Consider the following 27,648-nt stretch of genomic DNA (forward strand, 5'->3'; position numbering starts at 1 on the left):
CGAGAAGCAGCAGGCAAGGGCAGCAGTTCCCCCAGAATGTGCTCTGACACCAGCTTAAGTTAGGTCTACTTAAACCTGGATTTTTTTACAGCTCTACAAATTAATGAGTAGACAGTGATCACCTCAGTGAATTCTGGCCCCTTGAAAGGAGTAAAACAGAGAAATTTTGTGTTCAGGTCATAGAGAAATACTGATCTCTTATTTGACTTCTAAATAGGAGACTGAACAGCGGGAGAAAGTGGTTGAAGTCTTGTTTTATTCAGCTGACAAACTGGCAAATCATTAATGATAGGTTACAAACATTATGGTGGTTGGATCACAAGCCTGCTTGGTAAAATGGGGGAAACAAAACTGTTACACAAATTGTAGAGAAGCTTCCTGAACTTGGTTGTCATAACTCAAAACCCCTACAAATACAACAGGAGGGGGGAAGAAGTTAAATACAGTGCAAGGAACCAAGACAGTACCCGTGCTTTGACTTAATAACACTTCCAGCCCCTGCCAGCAGCTTGGTTTGCAACCCTGGGGAGATCAGGGGGTTTCTTTCCGGCACAACCGAGTGCTGAGCTGCCTCCACAACTCCACTCCCAGCTCACTGCACTTGAGTTGTTCCTAACCCCACGGCACTGGCATACGCCGTCAAGATATCCACGATTTGTTTTGTTTCTAGGGTCATTCGAGCTTCGGTCAGCCAGTCATGTGCCACTCTCCTAGACTCTCCTCTTAACTGGTTGACAAATTTAGCTGCCAGCTCCAGATCTCCGCGTTCAATGCAATACGAAGCGTAAGACAGTAACTTAAACGTATCGAGGTCGTCAGGGCTGAGCTCAGCCGGCGGCTTCAGCTGTTGAGGGTGAAACACAAGCAGCGACTGCAGGTAAGACAGGAAGTATTGATACAAGCTGTTTCTCGTTTCGTCAATCATAGCCACCCTTTTTGCCAGTTTTTGGACCGTGTAGAACCGTGCCCTGAGGGCCTCTTCGCTGTACACTCCCCGCGTCAGGGACTCCTGAGGGAGAGCTGCTGTCAGGGTTTCTGTAAACGCGCTGTTGGAGCTGGCTTTGATGGCCTTCACCGCGCTCTCCAGTGGTTCGGTGGGACTATCCCCAGAGGCTGTTTTCAGGCAATATTTGAGTGCTTCAACAGAAAGCCACAGCTGATGGGCCTTTCTGGCTTCCTCCTCTGCTACTGCGTGACCTGCAAAATCAGGCAAGAAAGGGACTCTCGGTTAGGGGCACACGTACAGGAGGTTTTGAGCACAAGCAGCAAACACCACCCCTGGGAGCACTCTGCTTTCAAAAGCAGCCGCCTGCCTGGCACTTGATCTTAAAGCACGTCCAGGGTTGGAACAAGGCGACAGGTTCAGATTCACACAGTGGGGATTTGCGGGGTGCTCGGGGTAGCAAACCCAGGCCCACAGGCTACGTGCCTAAGCCTGGGTTTAAGCACCCCAGTTTGGGTAACAGGCCTTTAGGGATCGCGACTTTAGCCCTTAAAGAAATGCGGTTTCAGTGCTCACTCTCGACTGCTTGCTCAATTCCCTTCAGCCTGGCATAGGCAGTGTTTATATCCAGCGTGAAGTTGTCGAGCTGTTCCTGAGTAAGGCGTCTGAATTGCATTTCTTGTTCACTCAGTTTCTCCGATAAGTTCTGAAACAAAGCAAGATAACGTATAATTAAACGGCTGTTTCTGGTCTGATATATTGCCCTTATTTTTAAGATATGTTTCTATAAATATGTTGTTGCTAGGATCAATATAGGTAGTAAATACACTATGGCAGTAAGAAGCCCTATTAGGGCGAATTTAAGTTACTGCACTTGTAACCATCAAAGATTTCTCACCTACAGCAAAAGCTTTTAAGACCAGTCTGAATAACACCCCCACGTTCAGGCACTCCCCATTTCATCTCTTCCAGGTGAGCAGACCTCCCACCCCAGCCCACATTTCAGTCTCCTGAGAGATGGTTCAGGAGTCTGGTACTGCGAAGCGTCTGCTTTGCAAGGGTTCAAATATCCCCCGATTCCCTCGGGGAGCCCTCTCCCTTACCTGCTCAAATTCCACCTTTAGTTCCTGCTCCTGGATCTTAAGAACATCTCTCAGATGGTCTGTGTGGGCAGCAGCCTGCCGCCGCAGCTGGGTCCTCATTTCAGTCTCCATCACTTCGCGGACTTCTTCGACCTGTACACACCCAAGCGGCTGTTACTACGCTGCTCTTTTTCACTGTTTGCCACACACTATGATTACATCAGCCAGCGATGATTACCTAGGGTACATTTTATAGAAGTGGCATTGCCAGAGCCCATGTTTCATCTTAAAAAGCTGCTGAGGTCCATTTTTATAACTAAAGGTGTTAGAAGAGCTTCACAGTCCACACTGCCTGTGTCTGATGGTTACTCACTAGGCACTTGGTGCAGTTAACAAATACTATATAAAAAAATACAGCAACATGTCAAACTAAAGGAGTGTTTAGAAACCAGCTTCCAAACAAAACAGACTTTATCTCTTCCCTGTGTGCTGTAATACTGTCCAAGATAGACACAGTTTAATAAAATGGCAATACCCCTTTTACCTGCTCTTGTATAAAACAGTCACTTTAGCGCAGGTCAGCACAAGGGGGCATGGTGCAGGTTTATTTGGTAGCAAACAGTTTGACTTTCTGTGGAGTTTTTTTTGAAAGGATTGTGTGATTTCCAACCTTCCATTAAATGCAAAGATGACGGTTCAAACAACCCTTAAAAAGAGCTCTAAATTAATACCTCTTACTGCAGTGCGTTCAACTAACAAGCTACAGATGAAATCCTCATATCAATGCAAATTTTTCAACTAATGGCCAGTGTTTAATCTCATGTTTAGAGGCAGGTATGTGAAAACAGCAGGAGTATTTGCCACAAGCATCTGCCTGCAATGTAGTATCTCAAAAAATAAAACCTCCAGTGCCCAGATTCCTACATCTGCGAGTTGCACTTGCTTCATGTCCAAAGCAGCATTAAAATTCTAAGGAGTTTTCATGGGTTTTTTTGAAAGAAATCAAATCCCAAACCGCTGGCAAAGAGCGGAAGGACATGGAGATGCCTGCTGGAGGCAGGACAGGGGGGCGACCTGGCCCGGAGATGGCCGTACTGGGTCAGCTCAAACATTTATTTTGACCCAGTAATCCCATCTCCGGCAGCAGACAGGAACGTGAAAGTCACTCCCTGTTTCACGATACGATTTGACCATTCTGACTTTGCAGAAGTTTCCTTGCTCAGCATCTCCTTCCCACACGTAGCCTGGGGGTCACACCCTCCCTGAAGTCTCCCATCACTCCGAACACCCTGCTTTGTTTTTGAGGCGGAGATTCAGCCAGGTGTGTTACACCACTTTACCTTCTTCTCCTGTTCTATTTCAATTTCGCTTTTGTGATGCTCCAACGCTTTGGCCACAGCTGCCTCAAACGCTTTTTTATCTTCAAGCTTCTGTTTCTCCAGGGCTGACTCGATGTGCTGCTGCTCCCTCACCCGCTGCTCCGCCAGCTCCTTGTTTAGCTGGTCGATGCGGCGATGGGCGTGTGCAATGAGAGAATTTAAGTCGTCTGTCGATAACTGGCCAGCTAGAGAAAACACAGGGCGTTAGGAGGGTCTCCAAGGAACCTGCCACCATGGTGCTTGCCCGCCTTGCCTGTTTTACGAAAAGTTTCTGAGCACTTCGAGCCCTTGACCTGTGCTAATGCCCACCCAATGCTGCTTTCTGAGCCACCCCTACAACCAAGTACTTTCTGTCTAGGAGAGAAATTGCCTTAGTTGCTTTGAAATTACTCACAGCTATTTTTTACACTCACTTGTCTATGTCACACACAATCAGAGGAGACTGTTGTCAACTCCTCCCATTTCTTGGTCTTTACACCCCTGTGTATTTTGCCCTGTGACAGCACACGGAGCCACAGGATATGTAAAACCAGGAGCACAGATACCTCCAGCTAGGTACAAGTTTATGGAAATTTGATCCTGAAGACACTGAAGTCATTGTGAGAGGCTGCCAGAATTACCTTCTCTCTTCAACAGTCTTCTAGACCAACTGCTCCCAGTCTGATTTCTTACCCCAATTTGTACCTTTCAGGTCTGGCTACTCAGAGAGCAGCAGGGGTCACAACTACATCTGTGTCTGCTAAGAAGTTTGCTGGTTTTCTGCTGGAAGAGGAGGAGGACACAAGCTAGCCTGCAGCATTTGTAGATTTGATGACCTGAGACTGGCACAGGCTCTGTAAAGTGCTGCAGCTCATTTTGTACTGCAGCTCAATCGCCTGGACGGGAAACCGGGGACTACTCGGGAAGGAGATCCTGCAGGGTCCAAAGCAAGTGAAATTCCACAGTCCTTCAGCCCTTCTGCTGGAGAAAGGACTGGTGCAGGAGGGCTCGGGGCAGCAGTGCTCGTGTGCAGCGGCGCTAAGCTCAGCTGTGGAACTGAACACCGTTACAAACAGAACGGGGTTTTACTGTGCTCCAGTTTCAAATTACGTTTCTTTGACTAAAGGAGGAAAAAATAAATAATAATAAACCTCAGAATCAAAGAGCTAATCAATGCTTCTAAAATCAATCGTGAAGATTAAATTCAGAGAGCCAAGCCAACTTCAAATTAAACAATCTGGTTTTGGTGGCCCAGCTCGGAGCAGCCCTGCGTGGATTTTCAAGCATATGAAGTACCCAGGTGTTTCAGTGGCAGCAGCAGGAGCTGGTGCATCCAGCGCCTCTCGCAAGCCAGGACTGCTGCGAGGTGGGCCCGAGTGCGGGCAAGCACCATCACACAGCTGAACTGGAATCGGTCAAAGCTTCTGTTTCTCATTGGAATCTCAGCAGCATGCGTCAACTGGCTTAAATTCACAAAGAAAATGTAAACCTGGCTTCCCACAAGCCAGCAATGACACTGACCTGGGAAGTGCTGCTATGCAGAGTTTGTGGTTTAAGCTAGACATGCAAAATTAGCGGAAAGGATCCCAAAGCACACCTCAACCTGAAATGTTTTAGGAATGCAACATTTCACTCTTTTGTTGATATTGTCTGTAATTTAAAGTCATGTACCACACAAACATGAACAAGGACAAAGAGGTGATATTCACAAGACCAGAACAAGTTACAGTAACTCACCTAAGTCAGTTATCTCTGCAACAGAAAGAGGAGAGGTTGGAAAAGTTAATGCACACTCACCACAGCAAGTCAGTCATGCAAAAGTAAAATAGGAAACTAAGAGCTTCTTATCTACAGTGACTTAAACATCAGTCCAAGTCTTTAGGAATTCAGGAAGAACGGTATGTCAAGTATAAAAGTGTCTCTATATTACAAGGCAAGATGTAGCCCAAGACATCCCCACCACTACGATCACCTCTGGAAACCCAGGGATTGGTGTTTGAGTTCGGCCAAAGCAAGGAAATCAAGTTTGAAGTAGAAAAGTGCAACAGGACATTGGAAATTTTAGTCTGACTTTTCTAGGCTCTTATAAATCAAAAGCAGTTGGTTAAGAAACAAATTCCCAAGCTGCAGTGAGAGTCACGGACCCTACCAAGTCCGTCCCGCATATTTCAGCAGGTCACACCAGTATGAATTCGAGGGCATGGAAACTACCAGGAGATTCCCTCTCCTCCCTCAAAAGGGCAGCGATCACAAACCCCAAGATTTCTCCCTTTATTCTGCACAAGGAAAGGCAGCTCCATCTCCAGGGTGCCTGAATAAATATTTTTTTCTTCAAGACTAATACCCCAAAACCAACTCCGAAAACAATTCGGTAATTTAAAATGTCTTCCCCACACGTACCGAGTGGTTGGTTGATTGTTTTTTAAACAAAACCTGACCATTCCAGAGATCTGGTGTATTCATTTAGCGAGGAAAATGTTTTTTTGTGGACTAAAGCCCACATTTCTAAAACAAAGTAGCATTAGGAAAGGGTACATTGTAATTCATCATATACTTCAAGAAAACTATTAGGCAATATTAACACCATATTTTTTTTCAACCAGTAGGTATCACATCTAAAAAATCTATTGTAAGTCAAAAATAAAGTCATGGCAGCTACCTCTGAACACTGAGGCTAGAAAAGGCTGAGATCACTTAGTACATTCTGTGTTAAAACCCTGATTGGAAATACCTGGGAAATGTTTTTTAGGGAATTATTTTTTTTTAACTACAACAGGCAGTAATTGCTCCATGGATGTACCATACGAGCTCCTGCAGCCTCTTATCCACAACAGTGGTGTAGGCACACACTCCCCCTCCTGCAGCTCTGCTTATCTTTAAAATGAAAGTAGTTAAGGTAAGTAAGTAGCGGTCCCAGCCAGCAGGGAGTGTGCAGAGGGATTACTGGGGGTGCGCTGGCTGGCAAGCGTCACAACTTCATCCTGAGTGTGACTCCTGTCCTGGCTGCTTTCTGCAACTGTGGTGCACCAACATTCGCAACAGCTCAAGGCAATACGTTTCTTCCTCTAGTAAGAGACACGCACACTAACTGCTTTGGAATCACATTTCACACTTTTTTTCTGTTATAAGGAAAGCAGAAAAGAGCTCAAATTGAAAAATCCGACCACCTCAAGTAAATCCTAGCTCATGAGATTTCAGATCTCAGGCAAAGAACTGTAGTAGTAATAGCATAAAAAAAAAAAACGTAGGACACCTATTCACTGCTTTTGTGCAGCACCGGCTATTATTCAAGGTAAGTTACTGTGTCAATTTAATTTAGAAATAATATTCACTGGGGTAGGTAGCATATGAACGCTGAATTCTCCTTTTTCAGTATATCTACCAGTTCAGTGATGATCTAGAGAAATTCAGGGAGTTCTTTATCACCCTGTAATAACGGTGTGTTACAATACCTATAATCAAGAGTCAACCAGACAAATACTTGATCACTGAGCACCACAGATGTGATCCAAAGCCGGAGTGACCTGGCACTCTTCCTGGAATGCCAGGGGAGGGAAGAGATGTTTAAACAACTATATCGTATTTATCATCCAACAGCTACGCTTTGGGAGACTTCCAATACAGCACAGGTAGTTTCCAGAATTAAGCCTTTCCATAACACCTGCTTTAGATTACTTATTTTAGTTGTGAACTAATTTTCGCTCTCAAACCAACCAACCAATATGGAAAACAGGATGCTGGACATTCAATTCGGTGGCTGTAGCTGCAAGAACCCCACAAACTGAAGTGCCTGCTGTTTAAGCCTGAAGCAGCCCTGCAATCGAGACTTACTCAGCCCCTTCCAGCCAGGCTGCACGTCGGGGGTGATACTGTCAAGCTCTCGCTGAAACTCTTCTCTAGCTGTAGCCACAAGCTCGTGATACTGAGCTACTATCTTGGCCTCAGATTGTGCTGCCTGAACCTGTAACAAACAAAAAGGAGATCAGTTTATTTTTCAGAGCAAGTTTTGAAAACGGAGGCATACATAATTTAAAGCCAGGCCCCGAGTTACCTGCAGATACCGTTACCCTCCAGCCCAACCAAAGCGAACTCATTTGTGGGAAGTACAAGAACCCCACCCTGTGATATCAAACCCCTCGTATACAGTAATTACTTGTTGGAACTACCATTAATCCGTTTTGTCTCACACACATGCTGGAACTAGACAGCCAGTCTGTAGCCTAGACAGGACCAAAATAGTATTTTAAATTCCATTTGTATCTTGAAAGATCTCTAGCTCTTTGCTCACAGCTATCATATAGGCCTAGCAAGCTAATCTTGTGACAGCTGCCCTCTTCTCAGCAAGCTCTGGTGTTCCCACTGCTAGGCTAAGTTCAATCCAAACACACCTGATGAATTATGAACTGGCCTGCAAAGGGAGATAAATTTCAGTTTTACATTTTTTCCCTAGTCTTCTGAGCTGTAAAGTGACTCACTCACCAAGTCATTAGCACACATTGCTCCTGCGCCTCCCTAACCTCATGCTAGATTCCTCTTGGAATCAAACGGAAAGAATTACAAGCTGCCCACAGAAAGGACAGACACCAATCAAGCTGGCTGAAGACTCTTTGAGGACGGAGTTCAAGTTCTCACAAAGATCATCTTGTGTGTGGTTACTGGTCACATAATCAGCTCAAAGAAGGAGTACAGCTAAGGACAGAATTTACACTGTAAAAAATATTGAATCTATTACAGAGGATTTGGGATTGGAAGGTCTGTGCAAGCTGCTGAGTAGTCCTTACCCTAACAACAATCATAAACAGTCTGTGGAAGCATTACCTTTTTCACGACATTGTCCAAGTCAACTATCATATGATGAAGGTTTTCTTCTGCAGCAATAATGTGAGATTTGGCTCCTGCGATCTGAGACTTCTTGGCATTCTCAATGACACCTTTCATCTTCTCTAACTCTTCTCTGAAAAGAGAAGCAGCTGCTAATTATAACACATACAGATCTTACAACATAAGCCCAAATACAAGTTTACGTTATGCTGTCTGTATTTATAGGAAGAACTACTGGATAACTCTACTGACATTTCCCCATCTACCAGCTCTACAGCTAAGATGCCGTGATTACAGATTATTTTTTTCCACAGCCTGAAACCTGAAGATGTCAGTGTGTCTATTCCATGTAAAGTGAGAATTACTTATATAGTGCAATTAGTACTCAAGACTTTGCTGGAGGGGGAAGATGAAAGGGGTTACTATTAGTAAAACTAAGTTACTATGACAAAGCAGACATTTCCATCACATAACAGAGTATCAAGGAAACATTTCTAATATAGATGGCTTACTCTTGCAAAAGTGTTTTGGACATGATGACTGGTGGAGATAAAGAAGGATGGGAGAAAATTTAAAGAGCTCTGTAAAGATAGATTTATTTTTTTTGTAATTATGAAAGAATTGCTTTCCTCTAGCATAATTGGAAATAGAGGGAAAAGTGCAAAAGCATTCCTTTTCCAAATCCATTCAAACCAACAGAAGTTTCTAATGCCCTCACTGGAATAAGGAACAAGCTTTAAAATAAATAAGCAAATAAATAAAAGCGGAGGATCCAGTGGAGCAATAGAGAATGAAAGCTAGCTCATCTGGGGATTGCATTAGCTTCGTTTTACTCTTTGAAACCTCAGTTACACCTCCTAACTATTTTCAGTCAGCACAGCAACTTCAAAGATAAGAGAAGCTTATAATTCAAATAGCAACCGTGCAACTTCTGGGCTGATGTTGCCCCCTCAGCCTCAGAAGCATCAAACAGTTTCCAAATTTATTCCTATCCTCATCACTAGGCCAACTTGGAGATATTGGTCTGTCATCTTATTTTTGCTGCTATAATCCCTGCACAACACATCTGCACACCAGACTCAGTGGACATCAACGCGGTTCATACAGAACCTTGGGTTATGAGCAGTGCTCCACTTCAGAATTCCAGTTTTTTTAGACATGTGCTTAATAAAAATCTAACCTTAAAAGCAATTCTGCTGACAGATGGAACTGCCAAACAATGCTGTAAGGTTTATTTTTTCATTATGACTAAAACCAGCTAGTGATGTTGCTGACTCGGTACACAGAGTGCAGTCATGGAGTCCTTATGATATGTTTAATATTGACAAAATTATCCAGAAATAATACTAAAAGGATTATGGAGGTTTTTTAATCTTATTTGAATTTACCAACACTGTAAGTACTAAGGAGATAAACGAGTTCTTAAAAAGAGGAATAGGACTGTTTCAGACTCTTGGTACAGTGAGGACTATGTACACAGGCACATAAGGTATATACACTGCAAATTAAAATATTTATTAGTGTATGAAACCTTTTTTTTATTTGGCACCAACACATCAGTTTAATATGAACACAGGTGGCTGCATAATTTCTAGAAACTCATCTAGTGTCTGCCAGCCCTTGCACGGGCGATGTTAACCCACCACTCAATAAGCCTTAAAACAAGCAACTCACTTGGCTTTCAGAAGGGCATCAGCAGCTTCATCCACTGCCCTCCTCCGATCCTTCAGCGCTTCCTCCAGAGTGCGCCACTGAGATGATTTTTTCTCCCCAGCAGTCTAAGAAGCACAGATTCCTAATTAGGGTCATTACAATCACTAAATAAAAGAGTTATCAAAAAAAAAAAATGAAAGCCTGTAGAGATTCACACGCTGCTACACATTTCACTCAGAGCAACATTCTCGTCTTTTACCAAGAGCACAGCTGGAAGCTTTACAAATGGGTTTTCAGTGTTTTTTTTCCACCTGAGCAACAGCCATTTGTCCACGCAGAAGAGCTTGTGAGAGGATCACTGTATGGTGCCACAATGTTTTGGGGGAAAATCTCTACGTGCATTAAAGTACTGCAATACTTTAAAATTGCTTTTAAGCTTAAAGTATTACTGTACTTTATTAAAGTTGCTTAATTTTAAAGTAAGCTTAATACTTAAGCTTAAAAGCAAACTCTTAAGAGAACTGTTTTTCTAACTACTAAATTTCCAGTGCTTGTTTAGCTGTCCGTATGCCTCTGTTTGATTAGTCAGTAAATTATATTCTCTGCTCCAGAACTGAAGAGGAAAGAGTGGATGCACACAAACCCCAGCGTTAGGACACCAGAGCCACCGGGTGGTATCACTCACACATCCCCTACTCATTTCCAGACAAGAAATGAACAATCCAGAAAGAAGATTTTGGCAAAGGGAATTGTTCAATGGAATTATCAGGGTAGACAGCATGACACCCTAACTATGTCTAGGTAAAAAAATGGAATTAAGAATTAAAATACAATGAATTAAAATGCAACTTGAAGACTACCAATGTATTAACTTGAACTTTTCTTATTGCAAAAGAGAAATAAAGGAGTTGGGGGGGGCGGGGATGGGGGAGATGGGATTCAAAAGCAAGCCCACTGTATTATTCCACTACACCACATTTCACAAGTGGAAAGATTAGTTAAAACATTGATAAAAGACATTGCAAGAAAAGCTTTCAACTTTAACTGTGAAATGAAAAGTTTTACTGAACACAATACAGAAAAAAAAACCCAAACCCAAAGTTATCCCCATTTGTCCAGTTTACCTCAGAATTGTCCATGGCCTCCTTCAGTATTTGGGAATGGGCGTTCACTGCTTGCACAGCTGATTCTTGGGCAGTAATCGCCTGAAGGGTTATACGAGCTGTTGCACTTAAGGCTCCTTCTAGAGTTGCTGCCAGGGCTGGAAAAGAAAAAAGAATTAACTAAATTAAACTACAAAGAAAAGAGCCTTAGAATTAGTAAAATGATATGTTGTATCTTCTGTGTCTCCTTATGCTATTTTCTATTAACCCAAAAGATTTGGTCAGTTCAGAAACTGTGTTTGCAGCCTATGGAAGAAGAGAGGTTGCCAGAACACACTCCTTAGTTAGAGAAAGGGTTCTAAGATTCGGGTCTGCGCTTACAGCTATAAAGCTACTCAGTGGAAGACCTTTACCATGTTTCTGCAGGGGGGCGCATTTAAACCAATAGGTATTTTCCATCTTCATTTTTTACAGTGGTTATTTAGAGGAAACAAGGAATTTTTCCTATCTTCCACAAGTAAGACATATTCCAAATGCAGAGTTATTCTTCCTCGCCAAGAAGGTGGTGGACTCAACTATATTCCTATTGGTATAGAAGCACAAATAGGCTAATAATTATTCAAGCAGAAGTCAAACCAGAATGGTTAATGAGAGCGAACAACATCTGCCTTTCTGGAGTCAGACATTTATTTCTAAGTAATAGGGTAAGTAAAATCAACCTTTCCTGTAAATACTCCTCTGGATTTTTTCCAATGTAACATCTCAACTTCTCCACTTGCAAAAAAGTCACCCTTCAACACCCACCCATTTCACCGAGAGGCTGGTCTTCCTCTCATCTTCCTCAGCACTGGCTGAAGGACAATGCAAGAGCTTTCTAACACTGCAAGCAATCTGCAGCTTGAGCTGGGTTTGCTTTCAGAAGGTAAGTAACAAGGTAGCTGGTTACATATTGCCTGAACATGCTACACAGCAAAACACCATGTAACAAAAAAAAAGTCTCTATTTTTCTGGCTTCCCCTGAGGCAAACCAGAAAAAGACCCAGACCTCATGATTTAAACTATCATGCTGCAGCCAAACTAAGACCGAACAACAGCCTGGAAGTATTTAAAATCTAACAAACAAAAAATCTGAAGTGAGGGGTGAGGGGGGAGCAAAACTCATTGTTTTGAGCATGACACACAAGGAGGACATGAGTTTTGGGACACAGGAAAAGCCAGACCACCTCTCAGTAACACAGCTGGATTAATAGGTCTGTCAGAGTTAGAGCCAAGCAAGGGACTGGCATAGTTCCCAACTCAGAACTGACAGGCAACTCTTCCCAGAGCCCTGACATCCTGTCCCCGAACCACTACTGAACAAGTGAAGGCAGCAGCTCTGCAGACAAGGACCTGAGGCCCCCAGAGGATGGCAAACTGAACGCAGGCCAACAGTGTGCTCTGGCAGCAACGAGTCCTGACCGAGAACAGGGCTGCATCAAACAAAAGCACTTCCCCCAGGTCAAGCGAAGGAATGCTCTCCCTCTAACTGGCACTCGAAGGTTGGTGGCTGTAAGGCCTTGAGCAACCTTCCTGCAGAAGGATCATTATTTATACTTTCAGAGGGTGGTCAAACGCCAGCACAGGCTTCCTAGAGAGCTGGTCGTTGCCCCAAGCCTGTCAGTGCTTAAGACACATCTGGACAATGCCCTTAACAACATGCTTTAAACTTGGTCAGCCCTGAATCAGCCAGGCAGTTGGACTAGATGATCACTGTAGGTCCCTTCCATCGGAAATAGTCTAGTCTATTCTCACCTGTCTCACCTCTCCAAGCAGGGGGACAGATTCGAGTCCTTGGAGGTCCCTTCAAACCCCAAATTTTCCATCATTCTTTGACTATCAGTTACTTGTCAGTGGGGAGAAGCAGCTTCACCCCCACTGACTCTGCCAACACAATACAGAGACAACAACAGAGGTGCATAAGCAGCTCAGAATTCTAAAGCCAATATAGTCCCACAAATCTTGTGTCATGTACAACACGTACAAGAAAACTAACAGTATGGACTTACCTGCTATCTTCTCTTGCTCCTCTTTCTCTTGCTGGGCAAGCCGGGCCGCAACCTCTTCTGGTGACCGTTCTTTTATAGCATGGGAACCTTCCTGTTCTTTACCTATTCAGAAGTTTTAAAAAAAAAAAAAAAAATTTAAGTTGTTTAAGTGGAAAGTCCAAATTAGTATATGGATTACTTGCAGGGAAGTCACTTTCCTTTTCAAAACTTATTTTTATAGTCAATATCTCTTTACAAATCTGACTTCTGCACAAAGGCATGCTGAAACTACCTCAAGAATTTTTATACCCATCGTTACAAAGGCCAGTCTCACATAATCTTAAAATTAAAGGTGCATGGATACATCACACGTATCTATAGATTTTACACTGTCTAGTTACAAAAATACACAAAATTCAGAAGTGAAGGGCAAAACAAGAAGTAAAAAACACTTATGGAGCCAAGTTTAAACTTAAAGTGAATATCTGTTATTTTTTTTCGGTTCTCCTATGGCATGCTTAGAGAGTCCAGCCAAAATAAAGAAAGGTTAGTGAAAGGGTTATATGGTGAATCACAATTACACTCTACTCCCTAGCCTAAGGTTACTTAAAATGCCTTAATGGTGAACACTGACCTAAGTCATTCTCTCAAGACCAGCAGCAAGTCTGCATGTGAACTGAGGAGAGAGCCCAGATCTCTCAGACTCATGCTGCAACAAAAACCATCAGGTTACCTTTTAATAATGTTGATGCTAACTCTGAAGAATATATTTACTTACTGATGGCATACTTTTAATGAAATGTGCTCATACTTAAACATATTAATATAATCTCATCTGAAAGAAAATATCATATAGAAGCTAGTGTTTCTTGTTGAGGTAAACAATAGCAGTTTCTTCACTTAGCCCCAGGCAGACATACTCTTCTGAACCTCAGTCAGAAAGCTGCAAAGAACTGAAGCAAACTGGACTGTACAAGCTCCAGTTCAGCACAACAACAGGCTTTCCTCTTGTGTTCATGCCTGCACCTGTCCTGAATGCATACCTGTACCTGGTATGAATATCAGCTTCTTAGTATGTTAAAAATCTATTTGCAGCTGATGGAAGTTGTTTCTTCTGCAAAAGGCACAAAGAATCGTGCCTTTAAAAAATGACAGATAGCAACAGAGAAGTAAGAATTTATGCAGTCAAAGCTACAGGATTTTGGTTTTCTTTGTTGTGTTCACATGATTTTTTTCACCTTCTTCAGTCTGTATCCCTGGGGCTGGCACCGACATGGCTACACCTGTTGCAGAGATGATCTGTGCCGCAGCCTTGCCTGCTGTCAAATATACAGGGTTATAGAACAAAACCAGTCAGTATATATGTGCTACAATGTAAGAACAAGGATGTAAGAACAAGCATGTAAGACTTAATTTTCTTCTGCTGTAGAAACATATTATTTGAACACTGATACTACTATTTCCAGAAAAAAGAGAATTTCCTGGACAAACAGCAAGCAGGTATTATCTACACATACATACACATGGAGCCACGAGAGACAAATGTAAAACTGATGTCACAACTGCTCCTTTCTAAACCAGCTTCTATTTGATCTAGCTTTACAGTACCCCAGTAATTATCCAAAATTAAGCTTCTTGCACTTGAATGAAGAAGAGGTAAATGGCCTCAGAATGTAGCACCCAAAGTGCTCTTCCTGCTGAGTCTCATATCTCAACTGTGCAGGATAGTCATTGTTTGTGTTAAATTCCAAATATTCTATAGGGTAAATTTATATTAAAAAAAAAAAGGGGGGGGGGGCAAAAAATAAAGCCGCTAAAGCCATTTTAGACAAGTTTTCTCATGACTGAAAATAAATTAATTCTAAGAAATTATAACATACTCATCTTTAACCACTCCAAAGGACTATTTTAACTATCCAGGATGTATGATGCAAGAGATCATTATGTCTTTTGCTCCTCTCTACATGAGATTCTGTAAAGTTACCTTCTTTTTCCTCCAAAGGAGCAACAGCTTCTGTTTTGCTCATCTGGGATTTGGTAACGGGCTGTTTAGACTCTTTCATTACTTCTGCTACAGATGAGATCTTTAGTGGACCTTGCTGTACCTTGAAAAATCAAAATAAATATCACCAGTTTTCCAAACAGCCTGTGTCTCACTGATTCCGTTATAACGGAAAAGAACATCTCCAAGTCCAGGCAACTAGCATAAATCTAAACTTCAAGTTACAGATCAAAACAGTAACAAGGCCATATAATTTCTTGCCTTGATTTTTAATTTAGAAGTAATCTTTACAATTTTTACCACCCCAAAACTGAAGGCATAGTAGTGGCAGTTTGCACTACAAATATTTATTAAGGTATGCATAAAAAGCAAGTAATTTCATGCCCAAAGCATTCCAAACACTTCTGACTGTTTTGAAAGACTACAGATAATGCAGAAATTACAAAAGCCACAAGTACATGAAAGTCTGAAATAACTCCAGAAAGCAGATTTCATTTCTCCTAGGATATTATTTAGTCCATACAGGTGTAGCTTAAATTAACTCAGTTGACACTTCTCATTTCATCCCTCTTGAGCATTTATTGTCAAAAAAAAATTAGACCATCAGTCTTCCCTATCCAGCTTCAGTTTTTCAGGTAAGTGCTCCAACAGCTTGCTCCCTGACTTGTAATTTTTTGTCCACCAACACTAATGGGAGTTCCCGCTCCCACCCTGCCCAACTTCTAAGAAATTCCTTTCAAGTTGTAATGGAAAATATATATAATTGTTTTAAAGACGTATGACTACATAATTAAAGATATGTTTAAAAAGAACAAACACTATTTTATCCAATTATCACTAAACAGAAGCTATTACAGGCTTGATACGTGTTTGACGGGCATGGAAGTATCAGGTCTGCATGACTTTATTGACTTCCCTTTGCAAGGATTCAGATGCTAGTGTTCACACTAACTGAAGCAGAGTATCCCGAGGTTTTATATTAATCCTTTAATATCCATCGTGCAAAGCCACAAGGTAAAAATTAAAGCATCTGAGTTAGAGCCATGACTGGATAGGTCATAACTTTGCTATCTGACCAGTCTGTTTTGCAAAATTTACTAGTGCCTGGGAAGCATTAAGAGCTTGGATGATCATAAGGTGAAGCATAGTTAAAACTGAAAGAGATACAGTTCTGGTTAACTGATGTTGTCCCATTCCTTAAGAACATCTTGCTTAAACGCCAATTAAAAATGTTTTGGGTTTCTTGAAGATCAAATAGCTTCTGAAAGCTCAGGACAACCACAGCCTGAGCAGCTTTTCAGCATTCCTGGAAAACTGGGAAGTGTTTGCTTTGAGATGCAGGAACAGAGAACCTTCCAGATTCGATATCCACAGCTGTGCTGAAGGCAGTATCAGGTCTTCCTTTCTGCAGGGTCACAGCACTAAGATTTCAAAGTATGATGCTTATGCATGGCTCTATACCACTCAAATCTTTATTCATTCAAAAAAGTCCTCAGTCCTCTTTGAAATAAGTTCAGCTTGGAATAACAGCTTTCTAATCCCACTACATTGCTAACTAGGCTAAGCCTCTAGTAAAATAGTTAAATTCTAGCACGTCACCTGCCCCTCTCTCCCCCCAATTTATTTCTGAGTATAAGCAGAGCAGCTATTCAATTAAGATCCTACTAGATTATTTAACTGTAAATAAAAATAATAATTTTACAACCAACAGACCACAGTCACGAGATGATAATGGGAAATGTACAAGCATCACTGTTATGCAGCACAAAGTAGTACCTCAGTTCATAATTCTTAAACCTTAATTTAAGAATTCTTCAAAATTCTTAAAATTCTTACCTTCTTAGCACACAGCAAAATTCATCAGAATTTGAAAACTAAGAGCAGATGCTCTCTTTAAAAACCAAGAAGAATAAAGGGAGGGGTGAATGGAGAACACTTACCGGTTTCTTTGGCATCGGTGTGCTGTAAGGTGTGGGACCAAGTGCCATCTCAAAGAGTTTATCAGAGTAGGGGATGGCCTTCTCTACGCTCTCCCGGAATTGCGCATCATAGCTGGCATACAGGACGGTTCCACCTACTCCTCCACCCACAAATAGGACACCTGCACCAATGATTTTGCCTACAGAAACACTGAGGGGGCAAGAAGAGTGAAAGTTATGTAAATTGTATTGTATGATGAACATCAAACAGTTTGTGAGTCTTTAGCTTACAGCTGGGGGCAACCACTCTGTTCCAGAAACTTGCCAACAAACCCAGCGCCCACTTTAAATCGCTCTCAGCACCAGCAAATCCCTGGTACCACAGTGGTTCATGACTAACCCAAAGATAAGACAGCAACCCACAACCTTCCTTCTAAATATTGATCATCTTGATTAGCTTCATTTAAAGCTGACTGAAGCAAAGAAGGAACAAACAATACCATGAGAATAAGAGTTACTCAACAAAAGCCCAATCCTACCACTACCAATGTGCTCTCATGTGAAACTAAGGAGCAGATTCCCTCTTGGTCAACGCAGCAGAAGAACTAAGTCCACCCTCCAAAACCTTCTACATACCCAGACTCTCCTGAGGGGGTAGCATATCCACGGTACAGTCGTAAGGGACGGAGTGACGCTCTCCCACACCGGCTATTCTGCAAGGGGCGGAGGAGGCGAGAGTTAAGCAGTGAGCACATTCAGACATCCCTTCACCCCGACAGCAATTTCGGTCTGGTTTGCTCCATCACCGCCTCTCGCGCACCCTCCGAAGGAAGGCTGCAGCCAGCACTAGAGCAGTGAGGTTGAACTCTGTTTTCCCTAAACAAAGAAGAGTTTTTCTCACGTGCAGCTTTTGCAGGTTAAAGGCATTTTAATAAATAATTAGGCATTTTGAAAAATGAGCCAAAAAACCCAACCACGGTTTATTTCTGCATTTATTTTGCCTATTCCTGTTCCCTACCTCTAGTTTGGGCAGTACAACTGGGTTGGTTCAGATTCTCTTCAACAATCTCATGCACTATAACAGCTCAGCTGTGAGCAGTGCAGAAAACAGCAACAAGAAGTTTAAATACCTAAAACTTTTCATTTGGGAAGACATACAAATGGTTCTCCTTGAGCTTCCAAACCAAGACTTCCTCTTTAAAAGAATTAACACATACGCTTCCCAGACAGACATCATATTATAATACAAATGAAATTACTATATGAAGAGTGATATTTCATTGTATTCTACTTAACAAAAACCTCATTACCCAAGATCTTTATCTTTATATTTTAGCTGAAAATTAAGAATTACCAGAAAGACTGGTTAAGCTACTCCTGCCCACAAAAGGAAAAATGCTGCCCCCCTTAGGTGTTTTTTTTCCCCACTGTGAATTGCTAAGAGAGAAATATGAGACTCACTGGAAATCAGTGTAAAAGGCATAAAGAACTTCTCACAGTTGATGTATTTTGGCCAACTAGAAAATTTTTCTTTAAAAAAAAACCCCAAAACAAACAAACAGAAAAAAATAAACCTGAGAGATGACTCACTACAACATAACCCCCATAACATAAGTTGCTCTATTTCCTTTTCCATATGGCAATGAGTAACAATTACAAATCTTGTGGTTTAGGTCTCATCCTCGTCCAACAGTGTAGTGAGGAAAGGCAGGAACACTGAATTCTTATTCTTTCCAGAACAGCAGCCAATGTTTTTTAATTAGTAACAGGAGCATGTGTACAGCAACAGGAAACATGCTCTTCTTACCCCTGAGACCTTCACTAGCCCTAGCTGTGCTCTGTGGCTGACTTTCTGGTTTATGATGGACAAAACAGGAGACAAAATAATAAATATATTCTGTAATTTTTTTGATTATTAGACTTCATTGCCCCAGAAGCATACACTGAGGTTTCATTGGCCCCTTCTCAAGGAGAATTTCACTACTAAAAGTCTCTTAAATTATATCGTAATCGACTGCTGGACATACTTCTGAGTCTTGATAGGACCCTATTACATCATGCAGCATAGGATGAGCAAAATATTTGAGCATTCTGTGTACAGCTCAACCCAATAAAATGAGGAGGGAGCGGGGGGAAATTATTTTCTGTTGATCCATTCAACTTCAGTCCCTTTCAGCACTCTGGGTTTACATTATTTTGCCTAATGCTCACCTGGACATAAGCTGGCACTCTCAAGCCCCACATCAGGCTTTCTGAAAGTTATCGTACCCCGCACCATGGCTCAGGCTGGACTTGCCTTGATCCTGGAGGCTGCCACAACTGTAACCTTGGTACCTGACCCAGTTCATCCATTTTCATATTGGCTACAGCCCCTACTCACACCCAGCGATGCCAATCAACACCTCATCCATTTAGTTCTCCCACCTTCAGTAAACACATCTGCTCCTGCACTTAGGGAGCTAGCAGGGCAAAGGGAAAACTTGCTTCTTGCCGTGCAGTGTTTAAGTTCTGTACACCAGGAAGGGTTTGTTTGGTGGGGTTATTGTTTTTAGTCCAGATGCTCTTTGGATCAGATGATCTCTTGAGGTCCCTTCCATGCAGGGCTGTTCTATGATTAGCCAAATCCTCATTTTGCTCTTTGGATCAGATGATCTCTTGAGGTCCCTTCCATGCAGGGCTGTTCTATGATTAGCCAAATCCTCATTTTTATTCATCGTTCATCAAAATGAGAGAAACCAGAATGCAGGTGCTCAGCCTACTCTGTCAGACTCTCACACTAGTGTACACGTAGCAGTGGGAGCGATAACCTAAGCCCAACACAAGTCCCCACCAACTCATTCTTTCAAGATGGTGCAACAAACAGAAATTCCCATAGCTGCCCAGGGGAACAACCAAAAATCTTCAGGGACCAATAAGTCCAAGTCTAATTTTCCACCCTCGCATCCAAGTATCACTGATTGTTTTAATAAACATTTTCTTTAAAGAAGCATTGCTCTCTTTCAGACTTCATAATAATCACGCTTACATTTGCTATATCACCATAATTTGGAAATTTACAGGTAATTTCTCATCTCCCCTTTGTATAATTTCCAGGAGTTTGTAATTTTTTAGACCTCTGTTATTTGTTTACAATAATGGATTTGGAAGGATTTGGAAGAAATAATCACATGTGAGTCCCTATGTTCTGCAAAAGGCAGAAATAAACCACTTGCTGTCCTGCAGAAGAGCAGAAAGAGAAAACCCTTTGGATAAGGCATCACACAGACAGCATGGTTGCCCATAGCCAGGGCACTGCAGGGCAGCTGTTGCTATTTCCTCCTCCAGCACTTCTACATGCTATTTGTTTCAGCTAACTTCTTAAATGCTTATTATTTTATATTCAGAGAACCACAAGAATCACTTTGCAGGGCACATTGTACCTTCACTCTGGTTAACATTAAGAGCCCTGGTGAATCTGGCATTTGATGCTATGCACAGGAGCTCGCCGTGGCAAAGCGCTCGGGACAGGTACAGCATCATTAGATCATAAAAAAAATTTAAAATCTGCTTTGCAGGCTTATACCTCACAGGTAATTTTAAATAACCAGACACAGGACATGCCATCCCCTGCATTCATGCAGTCCCAGCTACATCTCTCCTAGTCACCAGGCTCAAGCATCCAGACTCAGAATTTGCACAGAATGAAGCTTGAGGAACATGTACAGTTTTCTACAACATGGGATTTGTGTACTTAAACAGAAAGAGCAAATCAGAAACTTCAGAGGAATTTTGTCTTTTTTATGATACAGGTTAGGTGTAGCAAGGATACCTGACCACAGAACTCAAATTAATTTCCCATCATTCAAGACTTCTGCCAGATATTGCTTTTTACAAGCAGCCCTCTGTTTCTTTTCAAATAAAACTACAGAAATACTCCAAATAAGGGAAGAGTCTCTCTGCAGCACTGCACATGTAGCTGAAATCATTTATGAGATTGCTGTGATTAAGACCCACTTCTCTCAAAGCCACAACTTCATTTTACTTGTTAACAAGCTTAGTGATCCTCCATGCACAGAGCTCACAGTAAGAGAGAAGAATAAAATTGTTCCCAGTCTCCACCACGAGTATTACTGGGATTTTCCATACTTAAACCTTCATGCTGCTCTGGCTTTGGGGAGCAGCAGTTGCTTTGCTATCCCCATCCAGCCACGCTCTGCCCCCCAGCTCTCTTGGACTGCTCAAGCAACCGAGCATCACCAAAGACTCGTTACCCCACAGTCCTTACCAGGTCCAGCTCTCCTTCAACAACTGGATTTTTTAACCTGCAAAGGAGTATCTTAACATCACAAAACAGAAGCAGACTTGCCTCACTACCACCTTCCATATAACATAAATGTAAAAAGGGTTTATTTCCATTTTTTTTACAATTATTGTTACAACTTGCTACTCCTAATATTTAAAAAAAATATACATGTCTCTCTTGGGGCTGTATCAAAGCCAAACAATCAAGTTTCACTAGCTGAACAGCAAGGTGCTGTCACTCTCTTTAATTATGCCACCATCAGGTCTGCAGGCAGACACCAAGGCTCTGGCCTGAGCTTTAGGTAACTGAACAAGGTGAGAGAAACTCCTAAACGTGACATGAGACACGCGTCTCATGTCAAAAAAAGAGGGATGAGAGGGCTGAAGGGGTAGTAAAGACAAGAAAATTGAAGATGGATAAGAAGACATAAAACCTGTGTAATTGTGGCTGCCTGGGGATCACCGCTGCTGGAGCAGAGAATAAACCAGTGCTGCTGCTCTGCAAGAATGTGCCTGTTGAGTGCGCTCCCCCAGGCAGGGGGAGGTGGTCAGCGAGGCAACGAGCAGCACGACTGGCTGGAGCATCCTGGTGTCACCTTGCTGGTGTCCCTTCCAGGCCCGACATCAGCATCTGTGTGACAACCTCGTAACAGCCCAAAGGTGTTACTGCTGTGACACTTGTGGAAAAATTACCTGCTGTCATCTCAGATCAGGTCAGCACTTCTTGATTAGAGTCTGCAATTCTGCACTTCTTGCAAAACAAGCACTATAATTAAAAAATTTGCTTCTTTAAGTTTCTGGCTCTTTTGCCACCCAAGAAGAACCAACCTTTAGTTGCAGAAAGTCCATGAGACCAGCAACTGTCGTCATATGTACACTCCAGTATGCCACAAAGCTTCCCCTCAATATGAATAAGAAGCAGCAAAACATATTAAAAAACTATTTCATTGCATACCCACTTTTGCTGTCCAAAGTCTCTGTTGTATTTGATCTCATTAGGAAGAGCAAGTAGACATAAATGAAAAAAAAAAAAAAAAATGTTTTTTGAAGTAAGGAAACAAACAGCAAAGATACAGACAACAAACTTCACCGAGCGCTGTGGCACCTCTGTTTGCATGATTCCTGCACTGAATGTTTCTAGACCAAAGACACACTTCAGAGGTACAAACCATAACACTGGTTTTTCCAGTGCTGTACAGTCATTCTAGACACATTCTTGTGAAGACTGAATAGATGCAAATAGCCCTAAGTGATAAACATCTGCAAAAGCCTGTTTTCTGTCTACTCAACTCCCAGCTGAAACTCTGCCCAGGTCTACAAACCCAGAGCCTTATTTTAGTGGGCATCGGATGACCTGGCCCAGAGAACTCACTGGCCTTATAAAGCAGCAGAGGAAATGCCAGCTGTGGCATGGAATTATGAGCTTTAAAGCGGGCATCTTTCAGCTACAGAGCCCACAGGGACTGAATGCACAGCTTTTTCTTTGCTGACTTATTATGAATGTATGAATACAGAGTAATGACCACTGGAATGTAGAGGGGAATATAAAAGTGATCTAATAAGACTAAATTAAATTACTGTTAAGCAGACACCTGAAATACAAGTTGGGGCCTTACCCTCACCCTTAAACCCTTGTAGCTTTTTAAACTTGGCCATCTACTTTAAAAAGGCTCCGTAGCATATTAATATGTTAATCTCTGCTGATGAGGAAGGGCAAATGTCCAGAAAACATGTCCAACGGGCACTCTCCCCCCTGGCATCGCCTATTCTCCTATTCACGTCTGACCGTGAGGACTGATTGGTCCCCGTTACAGCCCCTCGGGACTACGGGCCCCCTCAGAGCTGAAAGCTACCGCTACTCATCACTCTGAGCGCCGGGTCCTTAGACACGGGCAGGAGGCCGGACCCACCGGGGGTCAAAACGGGGAAAGGGCATTGAGGCCGCGGCGGGGAAGGCAAGGTCACGTCCTTCCCCGCCGGTGACCGGGCTCGGCAGCCCCACCATCCAGGAAGCCGGCCGGCCCGTTGTGCCGCCGCCGAGCCCCGCCGCCCCTCCGGACTGCTGGCCGGCGCTGCCCCGAGGCCGGGACGGGCGGGAGAGGCGGCGGCGGCGGGCCCGGCGCCGGTAATGACCGGCCGAGGGGACTACAACCTCCGACAGGCCGCGCGGCGCGCCCGACGCCAGACTACAAGTACCGGCGTGCCGCGCGGCAGCAGGCAGCGGGGCGAAGGGGGCGCCACCGCCCACAAGGCACGCCGGGACTTGTAGTGCACCCGCCGTGCCCTCTCCCAGCTCCCGCCCGCCCCGCCGCCCTGTTGGCGACCGCGGCCGCCCCTCAACAGCCGGGCGACCAATCGTGGGCCGCGCTGCCGAAGTCATTCAGAGAAGACTGAGCCGCGGTTTGAGGACGCGCCGCGCCTCGTTTCCCCCCCCCCCCCCCCCCCCCCCCTTCGTGTCACCCCCGCCGGCAGGCCCAGCCCGGCTCGGGCCCCGTGATGGGCGGGTGCGGCCAGGCTTTCACCGGCCGGAGGGGCAAACAGGGCTCTCCCGCGGGCTGCGCCCTACTCACCTGCGCGGCCACGGCGGCCCCCGCTCGGTGACACGCCCGCAGCATAGCCACGGAGCTGGGGGCAGGCTGCGGGAAGGCGCCGTGCGCGGTAACGGCTCCACCCCCCCCTTCGCCTCCCCACACACCGCGAGTAAAGCGCGGCGCGCATGCGCGACGGCCCCGTAGCCTTCCGTTCCGCCAGGGGCGTGCTCGCTTCCCCACGGGGAGTGGCGGGCAGCGCGTCCAATCAGAAGGGTCGTATGCAAATACCACAATCCCTCCGCCGCCGCCAGCGCCGGCAGTGCGAGGCCGCGCCGATGGCGCATGCGCAGAAAGGGACATTACCCCCCCCCACTCCCAGCAATCCTAATGGCGGCGGTGGTGGCGCGCGGGGCTGTGGCGGGTCGGTGGCGCGCGGCGGCTGAGGGGAGGCGGGCGGCCATGTCGGGTCGGCGCCGGGGAAGGCGGGAGGCGAGGGGGGTGCTGGCTGTGAAATGGCGGCGCGGGGCGGTGTTGCGGGGCGTTTCCTGAGGGTCTGGCTCTCCGCAGGGATCCTGGGGCGCTGGGTCCCCTGGGCCGGCGCCGGGCGCGCCCTCTCCGGCCTCGCCGCCCGCTGCTTCACGCAGGGGCCGGTACCAGTGGCGGCCCCGCTGTGGAAACCGCGGCTGCACGGGGGGAGCCTGCCCGGGGGAGGCACCCCCTCGGTCCTCAGCAGGTACGGTCTGCGCGGTGCTTCTGGGAGGGAAAGCTTAGGAAAAGGTTTAAATAAGCCTATTTGTCTGAGGATCTTCTTTTTACTCTAGCAAACGGGTCTTTATTTCAGCCCTGAGTCTCCCACTTCTTTTAAGCATGATGCTTGAAGCAGGATGCAAAACGGAATATACATCGCTTTACAAATAGCCTTGTTATAATCGGCATTGTTTCTCTTGCTGATGATTAATATTCTAAAAGTAATTTCTGAATGCCAGTAATATTTGAGTGTTTGTTCGAGTGTTTAACCGCTTTTAGTAGATGAAATAAGCTGTTCTGTGTGGGATGGTGACTTAGAGATGGATTTTGGCTTGAGTTCAGCACCGTAGTTAGCATTCATGCAGACACTCATTAAGTGGTGTGCTGTAATGACAGATGAGTTCTTGTTAACCTTCGGACAACTCATAGCTACTTCCAATTTCTGTGAAAACCCCAGTGATTACTTTTACAAAAAGGTGCTTTGTTCCTGTTCTATTTTTTTCCCTGCTTTGGGGGTGTTTTTTAGTGTCACATCTCTACTTCCAAATATACTTCAACAGCCAGTGAGGACTCTCACCTACTGTAGCTTACGGAAGGGAAAGAGGAAAAGTGTGAAAGCTGTCCTCGATAGGTTTCTGCGGCTGCACAATGGCCTTTGGGTTAGGAGAAAGGTAAGAATTTTCTGATAACATAAGCGCGTTTTTTACTGTCAGTGGGCTAATTGTTTTTCTTCCGTTAGAGGGCAGTAGCTAGTATGGAAGTTAAAAAAAGCTCTGTAGAAAGACTCCTGCCTTCCTGATGGTAGGGAATTTGTCGTGATTTGCTTATCGATATTGCTGTATATGTGTATTTGCAGCGACCCACTCGAAGGTCTTTTCTGTATTTTCTTCTGACAGTCTGGTTATAAGAAGAAACTGTGGAAGAAATCAGCTGCCCAGAGGAAGCGTTTGAGAGAGATGGTGTTGTGCACCAGAACGCAATGTAAACTCCTTGATAAAATGACCACTTCTTTCTGGAAAAGAAGAAATTGGTATGTGGATGATCCCTACCAGAAGTATCACGATCGCACAAATCTTCGTTTGTAGAAATCTTGGTTTCATTTTTGCATCTCCCTAGGGAAGAGGTGGGAAACATGTGGTATGGTCTTAATTTCAGAACATAAATCTGTAATACCTGTTACTTTTCTAAATAAACATACGCATATCATCTGATCAGAATTATGGGTATCAGTGCCCAAAATAAAGTAATATTCAAGGTTATCTTGAGCTGCAGTTGTATTTTACTTAGCGGAGGTCAAGCTGTTCACCTGTACGTTGGTTTCCTGTGGCTGTGTGTAACATGGATGAATACAGTCAAAACATCACTAAAAGTGAATAATTGAACGTAATTCATCTTAAAATGTTTCAAATAAACATGTTTAAATAACCCCAGCATCTATTTTGCTGTGTCCATCACTTAGAGGTAGCTCAGTGAATGGAGTTTTCCGTGGGGAAGAGGAGAAGGGTCTGTCTCGGTAGCGTTGCCTGTCACGATACCACATAAACTGTTACCGTGTCTCCATGCTAATAAACATAGAAAAAACCCAGTGTTTCATGGCTACATGCAATTCTTATAACTGATTTTAAAATGTATTAGCCACTGGATTTCATTACAAGATTGATATTTTGTGTCCCCTGTTGGTTTTTGAATAGTAGATTATGTTCTTTGGGTCCTACACTACATGCTCAAGCAGTCAGTTCTAATTATGCTTTGAGCCTAATTATACCCCACGTTGCCTATCTGTGATCATACATATATGGAACAAAACCAAGGATCTATCACTGGGTCCTTGTGGAGTGTACAGTGTCTCTGGTTTCACTAAGGGCTAGATCAGAGGTTTTTCTCTACAAAGCAGATACTCTGGCAAGTGTATGAAAAGCAGTTGCTTCAAATAATTAACCCATTATTAAGCAGTTACTCTGTGATTATCGGCTCCAGAGCCACCTGTATAGCTAGAGATGGCTTGCCACACAAGGCTGTAACGTTTCAATGAATTCACTAGTTACTCAGAGTGTTCAGTAGCTGTATTTTTTTTCCAGTTCATAATACAGAAAGAAGTTCTGAAGGACATGCAGCACTTAGTGAATACATCTATATACAGTCAGCCAGAATTGAGATAAAAATAATACAGCAATCAAAGTAATTATTCTGGCCTGCCAGATACATTGAACAGACTAAAGATGTTTTTTTTTTTTTTCTTTTTCCTTTTTTTTTTTTTTTTTAAAGAAAAGATTAAGACTTTATTCAAGATGTATATCAAGCAGTATAACAAAACTAGCAAAACATCAACCTTTGGAATACTGTTGTAATGGCCACCCTTGTGAGGCATTAAGTGTACCATTTCATCACAGATCTTTTCTACCAATCACAGGAAAGAAATCACAGGAAGTGCACAATTATGATCCTTAACTAGTTTGTCTAAATGCAAATCCCAATGTAGTGTGCTTGGCTATTTCAGATATGGTGCTAGATGCAAAACGGGTACCCGAAACCAACAGCAAAAAGGAGACTGTGATTAACGAGCATTCGGTCACGAGCACGAGGGTTTCGTCACTACATGAGAACACTTCAGAGAGCAGCCGGAGGCAGCAGGTTGTTTACGTGAGGCTAGGGAGCATCGTAGCTCTCCAAGCAGCTTTCTCCCTCTTAATAGGGATAAACAGCCCGATTCTCCTTTCCTTCTGTGCTGGGTTTGCACTCACACGATTTAGATTAGCGTGGGATTAATTCCAAGGTGGCAGTGATCCACACGACGTCTGTCTCGTCTATATGTGATGTGATCCTGATCCAGCGACTGGCGACTGCTGTAACTGCGCTGACGCCCCTACAAGAGTGGAGGCACGGGGGACTGCACTGAGCTGCTCGAAGCTTGTCCTCCTCCTATCTGAGGTGAATTTATGCTAAATGGGTAAGGTAATTCGCAGGCCCGTTTCCCGTGGGCCATCTCCAGCTGCAGTTCCCTTCAGCTTCACTTTTACTTGCTCGAAATAATGCCAGTGTCACGTGAGCCTTGTGCTGGGTAAAGGCAGTATTTCCTCGGGCTGGCCTGTTCCTCGCAGGGTTATGCTCTCCAGGCCAGCTCTGAGAAGCCTGGAGGTGCCTGCCTGCCCTAACCAGCCTGACTGTGGAGGCCAGCTGCCTGAAA

At 43.8% G+C, this 27,648-nt stretch overlaps 2 protein-coding genes across 7 annotated transcripts; one reads left to right on the plus strand and one right to left on the minus strand.

The window, feature by feature from the left end:
* Window positions 1-234: 234 nt before the first annotated feature.
* On the minus strand, window positions 235-23,914 carry IMMT (inner membrane mitochondrial protein). Of its 5 annotated transcripts, none has more exons than XM_042807666.1 (15): window positions 23,757-23,914; window positions 17,542-17,618; window positions 16,927-17,116; window positions 14,969-15,089; window positions 14,223-14,300; window positions 13,006-13,107; window positions 10,982-11,118; window positions 9,879-9,982; window positions 8,202-8,337; window positions 7,215-7,344; window positions 5,121-5,135; window positions 3,366-3,589; window positions 2,047-2,178; window positions 1,520-1,649; window positions 235-1,197 (listed from the first exon to the last, which is right to left on the minus strand). In XM_042807666.1, exons 1-15 carry the CDS (start codon window positions 23,799-23,801, stop codon window positions 593-595), a joined length of 2,226 nt encoding a protein of 741 aa, XP_042663600.1. In that variant the 5' UTR covers window positions 23,802-23,914; the 3' UTR covers window positions 235-592. The 5 variants fall into 5 exon arrangements, with proteins under 5 accessions (XP_042663600.1, XP_042663599.1, XP_042663602.1 ...); XM_042807665.1 differs by having other exon boundaries at window positions 14,223-14,303; XM_042807668.1 differs by lacking the exon at window positions 14,223-14,300.
* A 116-nt stretch (window positions 23,915-24,030) lies between these two features.
* On the plus strand, window positions 24,031-25,894 carry MRPL35 (mitochondrial ribosomal protein L35). Of its 2 annotated transcripts, none has more exons than XM_042808451.1 (4): window positions 24,031-24,138; window positions 24,285-24,450; window positions 25,025-25,135; window positions 25,361-25,894. In XM_042808451.1, the coding sequence occupies exons 1-4, from the start codon at window positions 24,053-24,055 to the stop codon at window positions 25,547-25,549; spliced, it is 552 nt and encodes a 183-aa protein (XP_042664385.1). In that variant the 5' UTR covers window positions 24,031-24,052; the 3' UTR covers window positions 25,550-25,894. The 2 variants fall into 2 exon arrangements, with proteins under 2 accessions (XP_042664385.1, XP_032843278.2); XM_032987387.2 differs by having other exon boundaries at window positions 24,034-24,138; window positions 24,991-25,135.
* The last annotated feature ends 1,754 nt before the right edge of the window (window positions 25,895-27,648 follow it).

This window comes from Tyto alba, unplaced genomic scaffold, assembly GCF_018691265.1.
Source record: "Tyto alba isolate M040663 unplaced genomic scaffold, T.alba_DEE_v4.0 Super-Scaffold_6, whole genome shotgun sequence".
Classification (NCBI taxonomy): domain Eukaryota; kingdom Metazoa; phylum Chordata; class Aves; order Strigiformes; family Tytonidae; genus Tyto; species Tyto alba.